This window comes from Pinus tabuliformis, chromosome 7, assembly GCF_031772625.1.
Source record: "Pinus tabuliformis cultivar Carrire ecotype Pingquan chromosome 7, CPIR1, whole genome shotgun sequence".
NCBI classification, from domain to species: Eukaryota; Viridiplantae; Streptophyta; class Pinopsida; order Pinales; family Pinaceae; genus Pinus; species Pinus tabuliformis.
Genome location: NC_142293.1, coordinates 1,684,987,065 through 1,685,002,633, shown reverse-complemented (window position 1 = coordinate 1,685,002,633; position 15,569 = coordinate 1,684,987,065). Strand labels below are relative to the sequence as shown.

The 15,569-nt window shown below is 34.4% G+C and overlaps 1 protein-coding gene across 1 annotated transcript; it reads left to right on the top strand.

Moving 5' to 3' along the window:
- Positions 1–8,299: 8,299 nt before the first annotated feature.
- Positions 8,300–10,887, top strand: LOC149254979 (uncharacterized). The gene is made up of 2 exons (XM_089457149.1): positions 8,300–8,557; positions 8,761–10,887. The coding sequence occupies exon 2, from the start codon at positions 8,915–8,917 to the stop codon at positions 10,769–10,771; it is 1,857 nt and encodes a 618-aa protein (XP_089313275.1). The 5' UTR covers positions 8,300–8,557; positions 8,761–8,914; the 3' UTR covers positions 10,772–10,887.
- The last annotated feature ends 4,682 nt before the right edge of the window (positions 10,888–15,569 follow it).

Genomic DNA, 15,569 nt, shown 5'->3' with positions numbered 1-15,569 from the left:
TATTCTTTTAGGTTTATAATATCAAACACTTGGATTTATTAATCTAAGGATTCAAGCAAGTTGAGCATGGTTCAATATCGCATTGTGACAAAGATTGTCTCAATATGAAAATCAATCATGGCCGACCACAGTCAATCATGGTCATTCATGGTCAGCCATGGTTAATCACAGTCAATATGAAAATCAACCATGGTCAACCATGGCTAATCATGGTCAATATGAAAATTAACCATGGTCAATTATGGTCACACTGTGACAAACATTGTCTCAATATGAAGATCAACCATGGTCAACCATGGTACAACATCGCATTGTGAATATTGTTTCAATATGAAAGCCATCCATGATTATTTTAGGGTTTATAATATTTATCTTAGGGTTTATATATCTTGGGTTTATAATATTAATCCCTTGGGTTTAATATTATTTCCTTGGATTCATAATCCCTTGGAGTTTTAGTATTAATCCCCTGGGTTTATTATTCTCTTGGGTTTATATTATTGCCTTGGGTTTATAATCCCTTCTGGTTTTAGTATTAAACCCAAGGGATTGATATTTTAAACCCAAGTATTAATACTAAAACCCCAAGGTATTATAAACCCTAGGGACTAATATTATAAATCCAAGGTATTTAAACCCTTAGATAACTATGATTTATAATGAACCTAAAAAATTAATATTATACACCTATGAATAGTATTATACCTTAGAAATATGCATCCTTAGATTAATATACCTAAGGGATTGTTATTATTATCCCTTGGATTTATAATATTAAATAACAATTATTATATAGAAATCATTATTATTATTTGTAATGATAATCGTAATATTTTTATTGTAATAGTTTTTTTGTGCTATTATTTTTATTGTTACATATTTAGGCCGATAGGCCTTCCTTTGAAAGAGACTTTCGTCGTCCTATTTACTCTGCTCCGTTCGATCAGATGAGACCCACTTTCAACCATTGATTTAAAGAGTGGTTTCTGCAGCCGATTTTACAGTCAGTTGTTACCCATTTTACGCCGGAGTTCCAGGACAGCACTTGCGTGCAGCACAATCCCAAGTCCAGGTGCACGCACCTGTCTGAACAAACTCCTCCCTCTACATTCGATAGGGTTTAGAGGTTAGTAGGTTAGTATAGCGCCGTGTATATATTCGCGCAGAAATCCAACTGCTCCTTTTTCTATAGCAACATGGCAAGAGCCGAGAGCAATTTGATTTGGGTTTGTTCTCAGCCTGCAATTCTTGAGGGGGGTCAAAATTTCTCAGAGCTCACGCGCTTTGTTAATGGATTCTCAGTCCAATTCTCAATGCAAGTTCAACGCATCTTCTTCATCTTTGTACATCAAATCCTTCAGACAAAAGCAAAATCGACAACAGCAATCCAGCGACTCTGTTTTTCTGAAATCCTGCGCGTGGTTTCGGGAGCTCTGGAAGTACAGACGGGTGGCTTTGAGAGTTCTTTAGCCAGGTACGGCATTGAAATTCTGTGCATAAGATCCTCATTAATGAATGATCTGTTTCCCTTTATCTTTAGCCGAAGGAGTAAACAGTAGACCCCCCTTTGTAATCCTGCTTTGGACGAAAACCCAAAGGGTTTCGATCCCGTGATCTCCTTATATAGACCCAACAATAACTTTCTCGGCAGGTAAGTGCTCCATGATGGGCACCAGTGGTGCTCCCAAGAGGTCCATCCGACCACCGCGGCAAAGGGTTAAGGTTCCAAGATGGGCTTCCTTTGATGCCCAACAACGGGGTGGGGTTCCTAAGGCTGACGTGGTCCCTTTCCCACCTTTTCCTCCAACCTCGTCCTCTTCTAATCATCTCCAGAGAAAGACAAGTCAGGGTTCTGTTATGGACAAGAATTATCTGAAAGATAGAATGATGTCTCGGCTGTGGTGTGGCACAAAAGTATTTCCTTTATGTCTCCAAATTCTAGAGGCAAACCCTGGAAAGGATTTTCTCAATTAATAGAAAAAGTTGTTGTTAGGCCAGAGAAATTGATTGATCCTTATCCTAATACAACCCTGGCTAGCACTGCTATGCTGCAGGGCATGACAGATGATGCAAATCAGAAAAAGGTTGCAGTAGAGAAACTGAAGGCCTTGTATGGTTGGGCTGATGAGACCCTGATAGAGGATGTTTTAGTGGCTGTTAATTATGAGCTTGAACAAGCCTCTGCTTCCCTGGAGTCTATGGCTGTGATGACGTTGCCGGAGAATTCAAATCCCTCTGATGCATCTGAAGCTGTTGAGAATTCTCTACCTGATCAGAGTTCTGAAGGAGGTGGCCCTCTATTGCCTGAGTCCTTGGGTTTTGAAAATTTACATGTGACAGTTTCAAGAGGACACATGCCAACTGCTACCCCTGAGCCAGAATGGGAGGAAGATGATGTATATTTGAAACATCGAAAGGAAGCATTGCGGATGCTCAGGTATATTTTGCCAGCCTATTTCCATGAAGTCCATTGAATTTTTTTAAGGTGATCATTACTGATAATTGGGAAGGCATGAACATATATTATCATCGCTTGTTTTCAAGCAGGGCTGCAAATCGACATTCAAGGGAAGTTGAAAGAGCTTATTTGCGAGGTGATCACAGCACTGCTAGGAATATTTCTCTAAAATCAAAAGAGGAACATTTGGCTGCAGATAAACTAAATGCTAAGGCAGCTGCAGAAATTCTTCAAATTAGAAATGAAAAACATAAGGACATTTGGAAGTTAGATCTACATGGGCTTCATGCAGCAGAAGCGGTGTAGGCCTTGGAATTGCGGTTGGAAATGATTGAATACCATACTTCTACCCCATCTGGTCCAGGAACAAACCAGCAAAGCAATTTCAATACAGAGCAACAATCTTCAGGATTATTATCTTGGTGAACTTGGAGGTCATCTGAACTTCAAGTCATGACAACTAAGAAGTTACTTCACTGTTTCATCTGAAATCAATTGTTGGTTGTTCTAAAAATTTGCAAGATACTGTAACAAGGGAAAATATAGAGAAATTGGACAAGTCCTTATATTGGAAATATGCAAGGGAAAAACAATTATATCAATAAAACTGTGATTTCTTGTTTTGTCTGTTGTCAAATGTTGATGTGACTAACTATAATCCAGTGATGAGCATAGTATGACATGACTGACTGTAATCTAGTGATGGGCATCGTCTGATTATGGATATCAGATTCCTATCTCAGAAAATATACAGTTTCAAACACTCTTTTGCTGTTTTATGCTATATTTGCAAGATTTTGTCACAATCTGCTATATTTGCATGATTTTGTCACAAGAAAAATATAGAGCAATTAGATAAGTCCTTATATTAAAATATGCAAGGGAAGAACAATTGAATCAATGAAAATGCGATTTAAATACAACATTTAACATTAATTACAATCCATATAAATAAAAACAGTGAAGTATCGTACTGAAAAAAAAAAAAAAAAAAAAAAAAACCAGTGAAGTATAAATTTTTTTCTTTCATTAAAGTTCAAAGCACTTTACTAGTCATTAAACCTGGCCAGATATAAAATCTGTAACTTATATATATATATATATATATATATATATATATATATATATATATGTAGGTATATATATATATACATATATATATGTATATATATATACATATATATATGTATATATGTATATATGTATACATATATATATGTATGTATATATATACATATATATATGTATATATATATATATATATATATATATATATCTATATATATATATACATACATATATATATATACATATATATATATAGACAGAGAGTCTCTATATAACTGGACTCTCAGATGTATACAACACAGGATAAATCAGTGTTGCAACCGCGAAACTACGATCACCGTGAAAAATCGAAGGACATCAGTTGCAGGTTGCAGAGAAGAGAATATGGTGTTTGATCCTCCTCCTGCTGCAACCACGAGAATCATCATAAAATACTTGAAGCCATACGTGCTCAAGGTCCATTTCTCCAACAAGTACATCACAGCCCAAGTATTTCACACTCCCACTACCACGGTAGTGTCATCTTTCTACTCGCAAAAGCAGGTACTTTACACATCATTGGAGTCCACTCGGGATGTGTCTGCAGCTGGCAAGATCGGAAAAATATTGGGGCAACGTCTCCTCTTCTAGGACATCCCCGCAGTCTAAGTTTTCATGAAGATGGAACATAAATACCATGGAAAGGTTAATTCCCTCATTGATGGCTTGATAGACTCCGGTATTCAACTCACACGAATACGAAAGAATGGAATGTCAAATCCGTATGTTTCTCATTCGCCATTTTTAATTTTTCAGGTGGGAAAAAAACCTAAATTTGATCATAAAATTACTCCATGGTTATAACACTAGATGCCAACAAAATATTGTTGTACATTTCCCAATGGGTTTCTGTTGGTGATATGCCATGCTGGAGTTCGCAGCTGGATAATGTATGTGATGGTTAACCCATTTGGGAATTAGGTTTCTGCATATCTTTATGGGTAAACTATCTTTTTAATTTATTATTTTCATCATATATATGACTCACATGAAAATTAAATGGCATCTACTTGGCTTGGCAGTTAGAAGTGAGCCTTACAGTCCTCTTGTAATTCTGCATGCATGAGGTCTCATTGTATTACTATTTACTATGTTTGTTCTGTTGTATCAGTTTATTTAGTGGGACATATCTCATTTTTTTCATGTTGAGCTTCACGCTGTAACTAATTTCAAGGAAACTGGCATGACACTGATCATGCTAATCAAGCAAAAAGCTACAACTATGAAAAATGATCCCATTTAAATTAGCTGGTGGTTGGAAATTCTTTGAACTCGAGGAGTGATCTACAAGAATCCACAGTAAGTCAGAAGAAAATGCTCCATAATATAAGATGATCTAATTTTATTAATGTCCCACAAATTATCATAAATAGATCAATGAGACAAATTATCATAAATAGGTCAATGGGACAAGGATACAACTAGTATTAGTACAATGTGGGAGTGGTAACAAGAATCCACAGTAAGTCAGATGAAAATGCTCCATAAAGTAACATAATATAATTTTATTAATGTCTAACAAATAACCATAAATAGGTGAATGGGACTGAAGGATACAACTAGTATGAGTCTAACAAATAACCATAAATAGGTGAATGGGATTGAAGGATACAACTAGTATGAATACAATGTGGGAGTGCAAATATAATTTTATTAATGTTTAACAAATAACCATAAATAGGTCAATGAGATTGAAGGATACCATTAATATGAGTACAATGTGGGAGTGCAAACGCAACTCTTAGAAAATGCCAAAGTTCAATCTAAGATAACATGAAAGGAAGTAAAAAATGATACATAATAGGATAGCCACAGTGAAGTTTAGTATTGTTATCCACATGGAAATTAACTAAGGAAAAAAAGGCTGACCATACTTATTGAAAAACATAATAATACATAATATCAAGTCTTTCTCACCGTCTCTTCTCTATTTCAGTGAAAGTAATATGTGAAAACCCATCAATCTTTGATGTAAGTTTCATGTCTGTTAAGCAAGTCACATGATGGTTGTTTTGTAGTTTTTCTCTATGTTAGGACAGCTTGATCATTTTCATGAGAAATGCAAGGGTGTCACTCTTCTTAGACACCGGTACAACTATCCAATTAGGAGAACTTTAGAGGTTGTAGACAATTATACGAGATACTGTGTACAATTGGATGATCTTTGGGCGTTGAATTACTTCTTAACCAAAATTGGCAGTGAAGGTCAAGTGAACTCATAAGTTATTTTGTTTTCTCTATTCTAAAATTTGAAACTGAATTCAAAACCTTCACTGTTTTCTTGACACGTTTGTTCTTCTGGGTACTGTTTTGTATGGAGGGTTCTTGCTTAAATCCCCTTTGTTATTTTATTTTTGGATGAACCTAAATAAAATCTTTCCCCATTTCTACTTTCTACTTTTGAGTGTGTAGAAAAAGGTGAATTGATATCCTTCAGTATCTTTCCAGACACCCTAGATTCCTCAGCAGCTGCTAAAAGGTCCCTACTAATAATGTGCCACAAATTTTGGTAGAAATCAATAGGGAAACCAACAGGCCTGGGGTCCTTACCTATTTCCTTTGAGTACACAACTGATCTCAGTTCTTTGTGGACGAAGACCCATGTTTAGTCTGCTATCGGGATTTGAGATATCAAAAGGCTCTGTTAGCAGGCTTTGGTAGTAAGATTTTGCTGCTGTCTTAATACACAAAGCTGATCTGAGTTCTTCTTTCCGGCCTTATTCTAGATGTCTTGTTTGCTTCTCTTCTCCCTTCGGTAGTTGTGTGAAAGAAAGTAGTTGTCACGGACCAGAGCTTTCCCCCTTCACAGTTCATTCATCAGACAACACCAGTAGGCTATGATATCCTCATGGTTGTGGCTTTATGGTCCTCAGACCTTTCTATTCTTTTTCCTCATGGCTAAGATCTTGTTTTTAGATATAGAGGTCCATTTTTATAGGAGATTGCTTTTGCACTCCCCTTTGGACCGTTTGTATGTATAGGGAAGGAAAAGCAATTATGATATCGTTATTGATTTGCCAAACCATTGTTATGTACTTTTTCAGGTCTGAAGATGTGTAACTTGTGGTTTAGCTTGGTACATTCTCTTGTATACCAGTTTACTTTGAATTTGTCAATATCATAAGCCCAGTAGCAATTTAAGTGTATGTCTACATGGCAGAACTGCATTGGGCTTGAACTTTTCTAAAAAAATAAGTTGTAGTTAAAGAAATATGGTGTCCAAAAAGCATAGAACTCCAAACATCAAATCTCTTTGCTCCTTGTAGGCTTGACCAACATCTCTTCTAAAGAAATTCAACAATTCTAATTTAATAATCCTATAGGCCTCTCTTTGTACCTTTTGGGACAGTTGCTAGTTATTAATTATAGATACAAATGAGTTGTTGGACTATATTAACTACATTAATATTTGTAATATGGTTATGCAAATTAATAATACATATACATATAATAGTCAAATTAAACTATACATTATTTATAATAGGTAAATTAATTAATTAATAATATATATACATACAGTCAAATTTAACTATATTGATTAATTAATTTGTAAAAGATAATTCTAAATTTTTAGTAAAAAAGATTAAGAAGAATAAACTAATTCCAAAAGTATTTAAGAAATAAAGCTATCCATTGCCACGGTAAAAGTCGAACCTAAACCACAAAGCCTATTTCTTAGTTTTATATAAATCCTTTTACCGCATCAATCTTTTTCGTGAAGCACGTTTCTGACTTCTAAAATGTCGCTGGTGGATAGCGTACCGGCCAAGAATCTTGATTACTTTTCTCATTAAGACATGGAGTCCGGTAATATCCATCCACAACCACAAAGAAACTCTCCGGCCAAGAATCTTCATTACTTTTCTAATTAACACGTGGAGTACGGTAATATCCATCCACAACCACAGAAACTGTCCGGCCAAGAATTTGGCTCTTTGAGTGATACAACCCATTACCTACCATGAACTTTTATTGCATCTTGACCAATTATTGGGTCTGGCGATGGGTTGGTGCACGTCTCTCCATGGAAAAAGGTTGCTCAATGAGCACTGTTATCCTTCATCAATTCTTCGTATGTCAATATCACAGTTCTGCAAAATCAAAGATGAAAACCCCCTTCATATGCCTTAGTAATTGTTGTAAAATAATATTTCTCTTTTCCGGGAATTCATGCTCTACCCCTGAACTGGTTGGTTGACATTATTTTGGTCGGTTGACATTATTTATGGGGCATTTGAAAACAGATTAATTTATCATTTTTGTGTAAAGGAGTAGTTTTTAGTGAGATTTTTTGGTAGGTTTTTCCGGTGATAGATAACTTGGCAAAATTAAAGTGTCCTAGGGTTTTAGAGTGTTTAATCTATATATCCAATCAAAAAAACAAGTTTAAATAACACAAATCAAGATTTCACTTCAAATTTTGCTATCAAATTCAAACACCAAAAGACCTAAAAAATCGCACTAAAAATAACTTTACTTTTTAGTAGTTGAACCATGCCACCTAGTCATTTTCAAACACCGTTGAGAGGTTAGAAAAATAAGCATATGATTAAAGATTCCGTTGAGAGGTTAGGTAGATTTTCTGATTGATTTTATTTTTAATTTTATATGTTAGATGATTATGATTTATAAAAAGAAAATTGTATTTAATGTTATAGTTGGTATATCATTTTATTGTTTTTGGAGCTTATCACATAGAGGTTTGATATACTTTGTTAAAATCATCCCTCATTTCTGTATTTCACGACAAGAATCGTTTGGTTCCTTGGAATAAAAGAGCTTTCCCCGAAGCATCATTATATTTGCTCCGCGTTAAGATCCTACTACGCTGTACACCTAAATGACGAAGTTGCTAAGTAAGTCTAAGGATGATAAAGCGAAACTTCATGGATGGCATAGTTTGAATATGTTTTTCTATATAAATGTCTGCCGGCACAACATAGACTGGCCGTAGATTGAGTGGAGGTTAAAGTTTTGGTGATCGCAAGTCAGGTGATTTTTTTCTCTGAACTGCATTTTGAAATGGGTTTACTTCAGAATCTGCAAGTTTTTGTTATAAACTTGGTTTGCTGGTTGGGATGGTTATCATCTTTTGCTTTAGCACAATTGGACATAAGTGAAGTTATGAGTGGATTTGTTACTATTTCTGTTCAAGGAATTACATGCCTTGGTAATTTGGCTGTTTTTGTTACAAGTCTCATAAGAGGAAGGCTGGATCTAGAGATAGGTGCCAGGGATGCTCTGGACATTCTAGTAAGTGCCAAACTCAAGACCATAGATGGGATTGAAGATGGCAATGGACTGATTACAGAACAAACTGCTTCTTCCGAGAAAGTTCCTCTCCGGAAGATGTTCGAGTCATTCGGACGACGTCTAGATGGACTGGGCATCAAGAAGATGGTCGATTTATTCAAACGGCTTCGAAATCGACTGGTCATCCAGAAGATGGTCGAGTTGTTCAGACGGCTTCGACATCGAGTGGGTATCCACATACCTTGTTTTAGAGAAGAAGATATTGAGACCGCCTCTGCAGATCGTCGAGCTAGCGCTTCTAATGAAAATGGAAGTGTACAGAATGCTTCTGTTGTGATGCTCTGTAACGGCAAACCCAATTTGTCCATCAAAGAGTTCATGAAAACCAATGCCCCTATTGCAGACTCCATTTTGCTGCGATTCCTTCCATTACAAGATGCAATAAATGATGGTGATGTAGTCACTCCAGAAGTCACTATAGAGATGTGTGGATGCAATTATTGCAACTGCATTGTATTCTGGACAATTGAAGAGATAAATAACATGCTTAGTCTTCGGATTCCTGGGACATTGAAACGACTCTCCAATTCCCTTTGCCTACTGCCATGTCTTACCTGCCTCACAAATGGCTGCCATGGCTGTAATTGGGGCAGCCTGTTGCCGTCGGTGCAGGATGATGAAGGGTACAAAGTGAGAGTGAATGAGTCAAAGGTGGTATCTGAAATTCTTGACGATATCAGTGCCCGGTCTATCAACGGAAAAGGGCACATTTGCATCTGCATTCCGATGAATGATGCCCGACGTGATAAGTGGACAGAGCTACTGATAAGATCTTTGAGGTCTAAAGATGCCGAAAGCAGAGGAGTCAGAGTCATGGCTTCCGAAGCTTTGGAAGACTACTTGGCTGGACGTCCAACTTGGAGCAAAAGCGTAGAAGACAACATGGTAGAATACAACATGCTGTCGTTCATAATTCCAAGGTTGACTGAAGTATTAATAAACATTTTACTGACTTTTATGTTCGGAGTGGATGGCTTCTCTAGCTCTCTGGTGGCGAGAAGGGCAGTCAGAGACTATCTGGTGGACAGTAAAGGAAGTGGATTCGCTGCGAATGCATTTCTAACCAAAGCTGTGGTCAAGTCTGATTCCCAAGTGGTCTGCCAAGTACTAACCTTTAGGGGTGATCTTCTAGGCATTAAAACCTTATCATTTATAGTCTGTTGTGTAAACTTGATTTGCTCTATTGCTTGGTTATTTGTATCTGTCACTGCCATTACCCCCTCACAGCATGTACCCGTAGCGACAACAGTAGCCGTTGGTATTGCTTGGGGAATGGATTCTATCATTATTTTAACTCGGCTTACTTCTATCGCTTCTCGTTTACTCTATATCCTTTTCTTTATTTGGATATTCATTCCAATTCTCGAGTTTTCTGTATATTTTGCTGTTGTATCAGTCCTGCTTGTTTTGGTCATTATGTGGCCATCCTCTAACCGGAAGGATAAAATGTTTCTGTCGGTGATATTTTTAATTTCGATGGCCGTGAGTTTGACATTCCAGGAGGCGATACCCTTGTTTCTAACATGCTTGTGTGGTATCGCCCTTCCGTGGCTATGTTTCAACTCGATGGAAAGAATATTTATTTTGGCGATAATTTGGGAGTCAGTGTACCTCCGGCTCCGCTTGCTTCACCTATACGGAGATGTGAATGACAGGTGGGAAGATTGGGGATGGCCATATGGTGCTCTTCAAATGCTGGTGTGGGTGAAATGGATCGGTGGCAGTTATATTCTAAGTAAGAAGAATTCGCTAGAATTCTTTGGGAAATGTCCTCACGACTGGGGACTTCTACTGTACTCTTTTGCATTCTTTCTCAATGCTGTCTTGGCCGGAGTTCGGAGCAAGTGGGAAAAACCATTCTTCATAGAAATGCTACAAAGGAAGGCGTCTTAACTGCCACACCATGAATAAAATATCAAGGAGGGCCTCTTATCCGCCTTGGTGAATTTGAAGAGTAATGCTTGTAAATATTGTATACAGTTCAACAGATGCCCATGATTTTGTCATGTATTATCATATTTAAGCGTTTTCTCGGATGTTCATGGTTTCGTTATATATTATTATTGTAAAGTAATGTTTAATTCTTAGCAGACATTTCCCAGGTTAATCGTTAATTTTAAACAGAGAACCTTCGCATGGTAATTTTATGTTGTTATATTTAATTTATTTTACTTCAGAAGTGTAACACATGTTCAGTTTTTCAGAAGTGTAACACATGTTCAGTTTTTTAATGCATTTGTATAAAATTTTTAAAATAATATTTTATTTTTAATAAAAAAATAAATTATATAAAAATTTTAATTTTAATTTATTTTTATCCAATTAATTTTATTTACAATTTTTTAATATTAGCAAAACTATAAAAATATCTGTTTATTCATTTATATTTAATTTTTGTAAATAAACAATATCAAAATTATATAATAATAAAATAATTAAAAATATATAAAAATTATAATAAAAAATAATTTAAAAAGTAAGTTCCAAAAAAATAGTGTATATTTTATTTGGACAATTTCTGAATTAAAAACAATATAAAATATTATGATATCTAAACTATCGCATTTAATTGAAACAACTTCTGAATTAAAAACAATATAAAAATATTATAATATCCAAACTGAAAACATAGTCTCATTTAATTGCAACAACATATATTTTTGTATGTATCTCATTTTATTTAATTATGTTTTAAAAATATTTATTAGTTATATATATATATATATATATATATAATTGAATTTAAAACATTTTAAATATATATTTTAATTGTGAATTTCCAAATTCATATAATAAAATAAATTAAAAAAATAATTATAAATATATAATTATAGAAATAAACAAAAAAAATCTATTTTATTTTTATTTCTCCAATTAAATTATTTTATTTTATATAATAGTTTTTTGAAATAATATTTTTTCTTTTTTATATCTTTCTGTCTCTTGCTCATAGGAGACATCATCTCTCTTAGTACCTCCTCTATATACATATTAACATCACTCTCTTCTCTCCCAAAAAGGAATGCTTTGCATGCAAGATCAAATGAGTTGTTTTTGTTTTCATAATTTCCATTTCTATAAGAGGTTTGAGGTTTATTTTGTCTAGTTAATATAGTTGTTTAAATTAAAGTCATCTTTATAAGTTATTTTTGTCCAAATTAAAACATTATATTGAAAATAACATTTTGAAATTAAGAGTTCCTCTACAGAGTTGATGCATATCATGGTATTCACAAATCTTAACTCACACCCAAATCTTATGGAATCTAATATAGAAGTAAATCTACTCTTGTACTAAAATCATATCTCATAATTCAATAACAAAATGTAGCTTTTGGATTTTCTATTCTCTCTAATATGCTTTCTAATTTCAAAAGGATTACGTTTTAATTATGTATTATTACATTCTAATATGTTCCCAGTTTCATTCATTAACCATGAACCATGATGTAAATGTATTCACTAAGGCGCTTTCTAGATACTAGAATTAATATCGGTCCTCAAATTTGTATATCAAATTTGGAAAGTCAAAATAAGAGTTTGAGTCTTGAAACCATGTATTACATACAATATCACAAAATTTCATAGTTCCTATAGATCAACATTGGATCTACTATCTCCTGTGAAAGGATGTAACTATCTTTTATCATTTGTAATTTAACCACAATTTGAACATGGAATTTTCATTAACATGCACAAACCCAAATGGTCCTACATGTAGAATGACAAGAGTTTAAACTTGTCAATAATTCAAACATTATCTAATAAATATCAACAATAATTAGAAATTAGCATGGCAGTGGAAAAACCACAACTCCTATGCATGCATTTCCAAGCTTGAAAGGTCCCATCCCCTTTTTCTCTTAGGGAATTTCCCTGCACCAACAATTTTTTATCTTAGTACTTATTCTTTCTTCAAGAACTTGTCCAATGGCATGAACATTCCCCATTAAGACATTATACCCTCTTGGATGGCCATAGGTGGTGCATATAAATTATAAAATGACTATCCCTACCTCATTTGGGTTGCATATTTGAAAATCCTCATTAGACCCTTTTACATCTTGCCACTTCAAAATATAGGAAATGTGAGCTTGTCCATTACTACACAAGCAGGTAAGATGAAATTAAATAAATATTAATATACTCGAGCAACAAAACCAACAATAGAATTGTAGACAAGGTACAAGTGAAAATTAAGATGAGGGGGTGCATAATGCATCTCCTGTATAAGAAGATAATATAATTGTGAGAAAGTTTTGATACATTTCACCAAATGCAACAATTAAGAACCATAGTGACTCAATTGTCCTTTTCAAATGTTTTAGTTGCTTATGGTAGCTTGCTAGCTCTTGAACATGGTAAGTGGGTCCATGGCTAGATCGTCAATATTGGAATGCCCTTAAGCTCTTTGAAAAAAGGCTATCGAATTCCATGAAGCTAAAGAATATTACATTTATTGGTGTTCTCTTTACTTGGATCCATGTCGGTCTCATTAATGTAGGCCACCATTATTTTGGGTCCATGATTCATGATCATTATATTCAATCGAAAGCACGCCACTGTGCATGCATGAATGACTTTCCTGGTTATGCTAGGAAATTTGGTGATGTAGAGGAAATTATTGACAACTTGTCATTTAAGCCTATAAATTATCTACGTGCCTGCATAATTTCCTATGTGGTAATTTCAGATAAATGTTCCTAATGTTGCTTCTTGTACTGGTTAAATCCTTCCATTGATCTCAACAAAATCACGGTTGGCTTACTCGACCCACTTTACATGTGCAAGAGACTTAGAGTATGTTTTGATTTTTGTATATTATCATAGTAGATGTGTAAATATGTAGGGGCTTAGGAGATTTCCATAATACCTAGCATTCTTCCCAATAAAGATTAGCTTCCAAGTCTACATACATGATGTGTTATTTTCCCTTGTATAGTATTCACTTTCCTTGTTTAGATTTCATATATACGTTCAATAAAAATTCATAAAACCATCAGCCACTCAAGGACTATAATGCATCCTTGAGGCTCCCAGATAGTTGCAATTAATCTATGATTGTGAACAACATACCTTTGGCAGGGTAAACATGGTATGTATAAATTACACTATACATATTTATGTAATGTAGGCCCAAACAATTATCCTAAGTGCCAAGACTATAATTTTTTTCTTTTGTTGTAATTAATCCAGAATCAATATGCCACACAAGGTTCAAGATCTCTTCTCTCAGGTTTATGTTGTATGTTTCTAATGGACCAAGGTCATATTGATTACTTGGAATACAACTTATTATTGGAAATTTCCATCTCAACATTTGAAGCTATGGTTCAACAAATTATGATAATGATACAATTATAGGTTGAGTATTAGTTTTAAGACCAATTTCAGTGACATGAACCTCATTACACACAAAATATACAACAATGTAGTATTAAACCAACCAGATAAACATTCATATTCCTTACATTCCATAGCATTATATGGGCTAAAATATTATATTTATACACTATCAAGCACATGCTTTAGATAGGGTTGTATATTATGGCCTTTAAGGTAGGTCGATAACTCAACATTACAAATGAAACCAAAATAATCACATCAATAACCTTATATTGGTCAAATTAGCATCAATTTGGCTACATAAATGAAACCATGTTCTAAGTGCATCATTAATAGAACATCAAGCTAATTAACATGAACATGAGGAAACCAAGCTCAAGGACTCAGGAATTAAAAAAAACTATATTTTATAACATGAATTTTCATGGAATATACTAAATGGACTAGATACTTTTCTAAAAGTATGATCTGGCAACTGAGTCTAGGACTTTGATTTTCTACCCAACCTTAGATCATCTTGTATTTTAGTTTTTATTGAAGCTGAATAACCCCTTACCCATATTCTATAGCATGGAGGGAAAATTATTAACAGATTAAATTGATGTTACTTAGATGAAACATAGGCTCCAAAGGTTCACTCACTTCTACCCACCAACTAAAAACAACACTTAGCTCTACACAAGGGCCTTTAACAATTTATGAATTCCACCAATAGCTAGCAATCAATTCGATGGATCCTATGTGCCCAACCCTTTCAGCCCTTTGGTTCCTACCTAAAATGACAAGACATTCCTACAATAAACACAATTGAATATGTTGGTATAGCAATGATGAATATCCTTATTAAATGGAAAATCAATGGTTGTATTAAATTATTGTCATATTAGTTTTGACTCATTTTTCTCATGTGAAATATTTGTGTACATTTTATCATCCAGAAGTTCCAACCCTTACCTTTCATCTCTGTTAGAGGTGACATGCTTCTTCCTCTAGGCCTGATTTGTGATGACCGTGATCAAATACTCATAGTTTGCTAATTCCAAATTGGGATCCATTCCACTTTGATGAATTAAGAATGAATATGCTTCTTCAAAACCAATGGCTAAAATAATTCCCTCATGAAGATGAGCATAAGTACCATAAAAAGACTTAATCCCTTCTTCTTTCGTTATATCGAAGAACTGAAGTGTGCCTCCAAGCTTACTTGTATTGCAAGATGAATTAATCATTATATCATATGTAAATGCAATTAGATGATAGCACTATAAATCAATGCTCTCAAAAACTTTGACTACCTCTACGAATCATTTTCTATAACAAAGATTACTAAAACCATGGTCATATA